General features: G+C 35.7%; 2 protein-coding genes across 2 annotated transcripts; one reads left to right on the top strand and one right to left on the bottom strand.

Annotated features, from left to right (window-relative positions):
- Positions 1-13: 13 nt before the first annotated feature.
- Positions 14-1,856, bottom strand: CBG17849 (the record flags this gene model as incomplete). The annotated part of the gene is made up of 8 exons (XM_002648883.1): positions 14-160; positions 203-351; positions 405-669; positions 712-937; positions 981-1,229; positions 1,274-1,415; positions 1,464-1,742; positions 1,796-1,856. 8 exons carry the CDS (start codon positions 1,854-1,856, stop codon positions 14-16), a joined length of 1,518 nt encoding a protein of 505 aa, XP_002648929.1.
- A 2,121-nt stretch (positions 1,857-3,977) lies between these two features.
- CBG17848 lies at positions 3,978-5,089 on the top strand (the record flags this gene model as incomplete). Its single annotated transcript, XM_045238499.1, has 6 exons — positions 3,978-4,044; positions 4,094-4,314; positions 4,358-4,653; positions 4,700-4,781; positions 4,829-4,908; positions 4,960-5,089. 6 exons carry the CDS (start codon positions 3,978-3,980, stop codon positions 5,087-5,089), a joined length of 876 nt encoding a protein of 291 aa, XP_045096316.1.
- Positions 5,090-5,456: the final 367 nt, after the last annotated feature.

The following is a 5,456-nucleotide window of genomic DNA, read 5'->3' as shown; positions in this document are numbered from 1 at the left end:
GTTTCCAAAAAGTTTACAGCTGAATATCGAACAATGTTGGAGCTTGCGTATTACTGTACATCTTATTTGTCAGAAATCCTAAGGCTATTAGAACTAGTCTAGCCTTTGGTTTCATTGAATCTGATACTAGGGCTGTCAGAGCAAGCGTGAGACGGAGGTGCTGAAAACGAAAATTTTGTACTGTAATTTTGCAGTCTCCTACATGAGTTTTATCTGAGCCGTTGCGAAGGTTTTCAATGTTCTCGTAATTGGAATGCAAGTATACTCGACGAATATCACGCGCGAATGAGCTGGGATCAATGACGAATAAGTCTGACTTTCGGATAAATTTTGTATCTGGAGGAAAGATTTCTGGAAATAGAGGTATCGCTACAGTACTATACTGGAATATTATTAGTGTATACCTTTCCGAATACGATCAAAAAGTCCTTCTCCGGTATTGTGCAAAATGTCAATCGGAGTATTGTAAGGTGCAATGACCTCTACAACTTTAGAACTTTTCGATGAGAATCCATTTTCTCCGTTTTTGGAATCCAACACAGTCAGATTTCCGTATCGTTGTTCTTTTCGGCTTACACCACCCCGCTTGTACAGTGTTTCTTCGCTCAGACAGTAGAAACAAGACATACTAGATGAATGTCCTTTCATACCAAAGAAGGATCTTTTCGCCTAAAAAACTGATGATTGATAAACTAGGAGATATTAGTGCACCGGCTGATCTGCACAACACGTAGTGATTTTGCAATCGTAAGTAATGTTTCCAACTCTGCCAGTGTGAGCTTCTACATCAGAACGGATCTTTCCAAATATAGCATTCCACAGTAAAGTTGATGGATTTTCACTACATTCGACTGCTCCTTCTAGAATCAGGTTGCACGATTTCTGCATCTCGCTAGACGGCAAATCCACCAAAACAAGGCTAACAGGCCATAATTTCCTGAACTGCATTATTGATCCGAGGTTAAGTGAAAAATTACTACTTTTTGTTACCCGAAATCTGAATTCCATCAATTGAAATAACAGTGGAAAGATTCAAGTGATTCTGAAGTTCTGCTTTCCAATATTTAGAGAAAAAGGGGCTATTCAAATTATGAACGATATTTTTCCCTTCTTTCAGTTGTTTCCTGATTTCCATGATCTTATCAATATATAGTTCCACCAATTCTTTTAATTGGGATCTGCTACCAATACGGACGAACGTTGCAGTAGCACTGTCGACGCATTTATTACTGTAAAAGGGAGAAATGCTCAGTCACTTATACATATCCGTTACCATTTCTCGTGCGAAGACAAAAGTCCCTCACCACATGCGTTACAGTAGTTGTGGCATGAAAAATTACTTTTGTAATGATACCATAATTTCCGCGCCTCTTCCGCAAAAGTATCCTCTTGACTAGTTAAAAGTCGTTCGAATTCTGAATGCGAAAAAAACTACTTGTTTTCATAAGTTTCCTATCATTTACCTCTATTCGACAATCTACTGATACAATTAGATTTGTTACGAACAACAATACGGGCGTCGAAACTTCTTCTATCATTCTGTTCAAATCTAAACCAGGACAGTGAATCTCTAAGTTCTAGCATAATACCTGTCTGCCCCCCGTCATCCTCATCCGTGTCCTCATCCTTATCCATATCTTCTAATTCCATTTCAAAATCTACATTGGAAGTATCTTCGAGTGTTGCCATCTCTTTGACTGCATACGGAACATCATCTTCACCAACCCTTCTTTCCTGACTGCCTGAAAGTTCGTTGTACAATGATGCAATGATGATGGACAACAATTAATCTTACTTGTATCATTGCTTCCCATTCCATGAAATGGTCGAACTTCCTTATGTGTCGTACGAGGCATGATTTAATCTGATAAAGTTTATCCTTCACACATTATCTTTATAGTTTCACCACTAGAGCTACATCTTACTGTACTAGTTATCGATATTCAATTTTCTCGATGAAAATTGAATAGAAATTTGCATTTTCCAGCAATAAAAAAGTAGTTAACTCACTCACCATAAAATAATACACTTAAAAATTTCAATAAAAATCAGAAAAATATAAAATAGAACCAGAAAGAATTTAAAGAAATAAAAAACACACCGGCAGGCGGTTTTCGCGATAGGTCTATTATAGGTCTATTATAGGTCTATTATAGGACCTATCGCGAAGGCGTTCGCGATAGGTCTATTATGAACTCTGTGTTTTCGCGATTGGTCTGAAATCAAATGCGGTATGGATAAAGCTTCGTGATAGACAAGTCGCGAATCACCTGTGGTGTAGAGGTGAACGCGCTTGTCTATCAGTCGCGCGTCGCGGGTTCGATTCCCATCTGTGCGTTTTCGTTTTTTTTTCTATTTTCATGCGGCGACATCCTAGAATGGCCGAACAACTAGAAGAAGTCGGGAGTAATTGCCAAACAGTGAAGAAATCTAGTGTGTATTGAAAAAAATAAATGCTCGTCAAGTAGCGCGCATTGGTTGCAATCGCACGATTTCCCGTCAGAATACATACTCTCGCTCCAAGAAAACTGACTTTCGTGTCTGACCTCCTTTAAATATTTTATCGATCTTTCAGTGATAAAGAAACAGAAGAAAATTGTTTGCATGTGGCAATATTGGAGGAGGACAAATATGGAAACGCGACAATCAATGATATCGCTTGTGACAAGGGATCCACGTGGGAACGAGGTGTCGCTTGTGGATGTAAACTTGAATAATTTAATTTTTGTCTGTTCGCGTGTCTGTTTGTCCGAATAAAAATTTGAATTTTGTTGAAAAATTGAGAAAGCATATTTTTTAGAAAACCAGAGATAGAGAGACGCAACTTCATTTATTTATTATAAGAATGATGATCTAAAACTCTGTAGCTGGATCTGATGTTGAGAGGTTTGTCTGAAAATTTCTCAAAAATCGGGATCTGAGGTTGTGAGATACTTGAGAAAAAAAACCAATCCATTTTGGCATTTTTTATATCTTTTAGATCAAAATCTAGCACTTTTCCAAAGATTTTCAGCATTTTCAGGACGTCTGAAACATGGAAAATTGGTCAAAAAATGAAAATTGTGGAGTTAATTACCTGCATAATTATTTTGAGGGGTTAGAGATATAAAAATAAGGGGAATTAAGAACATTTTGGAGAACGTGATGTTCCTGAAATCTTGAAATCAATTTTCAAAGAAAATTTCAGTAAAAAATTAGTTTGAATTTCCGAAAATTGGGAGAAAAAGAAGAAGAAAAGAAGAAACTAAAAAGTCGAGAGCTAAGAAAAAAGGAGGAAAATAAAAGTTTTATGTCTAGACTTACGTAGAGATACTTGAGAAAAATAATGTTTCAAAGTTTCTGGAATTTCGAAATTCCAGAAAAAAATCTAACATTCAGAGTTATCCGGACAAATATAAATTTCGAAAAATTCCGAAAATTCGAAAACTCTGAGAACTCGAAGCTTTCAAAAATCCCAGAGTTCTAAAATTTCCGAGAATCCGATTTTGTTAACAACATTCAACATTTATTAGGACGAACAGACACACAGACAGATTCCAACATTATTCAAGTTTATATCCACAAGCCACGCCCAATTCATTTCCGGTTCCTATTCCACATACGACATCATTAATCCTTGCGTTCCTACCATGTGTAATAGACACAGCCAAACAAATTTCCGATTTTTGGAATTTTCTGCGTTTTTCGAAATTTATATATTTGTTCGGATAACTCTGAATGTTAGATTTTTTCTGGAATTTCGAAATTCCAGAAACTTTGAAACATTATTTTTCTCAAGTATCTCTACGTAAGTCTAGACATAAAACTTTTATTCTTTTTTCCGTTTTTTTCTTAGCTCTTGACTTTTTAGTTTCTTCTTTTCTTCTTCTTTTTCTCCCAACTTTTTGAAAATCCAAACGAATTTTTTTCTCAAATTTTCTTTGAAAATTAATTAGAACATAAATTAATTATAAAAATTTAAAAGTTTCAGAACCATCATGGTCTCCAAAATTTCCATAATTTCTCTCATTTTTATACTTCTAACTCTTCAAAATAATTATGCAGGTAATTAACTCCACAATTTTCATTTTTCGACAAATTTTCCAATTTTCAGAAGTCCTAAAAATGATGAAAATCTTTGGAAAAGTGCTAGATTTTGATTTAAAAGATGCAGAAACAGATGAGAATTGTACGCAGACATGTTTTTCGGATTCAGATTGTATTTTGGCATTTTTCAATGAAGAATCGAATTGTCAATTATTTTTTTACAATTCGACGGAAACTTTGAAAGTTGAGGAAACCAATCGAGACGATGGATTCTTTGTGGCTTTTAAGGTTTTTTCTGGAATTTTCGAAATTTTTGAAATCAGATTTTCAGACAAATCTCTCCACATCAGATCTGGAATATTGTCCAATTGAATCTGAAATTTCTACGAAAATCTTCCTAGGAGAGGATCCAATTTCATGGACCAAGACCTCCGATTCCACGTGGCAATTCAAAAAATGTGTGGGAAATTGGAAAATGTTCAAAAGATCCGATCCAGAGATTATTGTATGTATGCAGGTGTTTTTAACTGGGACCGGGACGACTCAAAAGGAAGCAAAGGACTACTGTAGTTCAATGGGAAAATTAGTAACAGGTGTGGCAACTGTTGAAGAGCCTAAATGGATTTTGTGTGAGTTTTACTAAATTATTTCTAACAAAAAAATTTTTTTGAAGCAAACTTCGGGGTTGGCTTCCAGAAGTTGGTTCATTCAAAGGAATCTGGATAGATGGGGAGAGGAAAACTCTAGAAAAGATAGTAAGTGGTTACTGTAGTTTTAAGGTTTGATTATTTCGAAATTTCAGAGTTTCACATGGACCGATGGATATACAGAGGGATATGGAGCATTTGAATCCGATAACGGTTGGCTATCTCTTACCAATACGTAATGTTCAGAGGGTTCGCCGCAGAAAATATATTTAAAATAATTTTCTAGGAAAGGAGAACCCGAGAACTGTTTGGCTGTGTCTATTACACATGGTAGGAACGCAAGGATTAATGATGTCGTATGTGGAATAGGAACCGGAAATGAATTGGGCGTGGCTTGTGGATATAAACTTGAATAATGTTGGAATCTGTCTGTGTGTCTGTTCGTCCTAATAAATGTTGAATGTTGTTAACAATATCGGATTCTCGAAAATTTTAGAACTCTGGGATTTTTGAAAGTTTCGAGTTCTCAGAGTTTTCGAATTTTCGGAATTTTCTGCATTTTTCGAAATTTATATGGTTCCGGAAAATTCTGAATTTGGAAATTTTCTGGAATTTCGAAATTCCAGAAACTTTGAAACATGAAATTTGAAACAGAGAAAGAAAGAAAGAAAAAGAGAGAGAGAGAGAGAGACGCAGAGAAAACTGGAGAAAAAGAGCAAACAACCTTTGTTGAGTTTGCAGATTTCAAACAAAAAACTGTCACGTTCTGAAGGAGAGCCCGGT

Source organism: Caenorhabditis briggsae (genome assembly GCF_000004555.2).
Source record: "Caenorhabditis briggsae complete genome, chrV, whole genome shotgun sequence".
In the NCBI taxonomy this organism is placed as follows: domain Eukaryota; kingdom Metazoa; phylum Nematoda; class Chromadorea; order Rhabditida; family Rhabditidae; genus Caenorhabditis; species Caenorhabditis briggsae.
The sequence above is the reverse complement of the archived record's forward strand: the minus strand, read 5'-3'. Positions and strand labels throughout refer to the sequence as shown.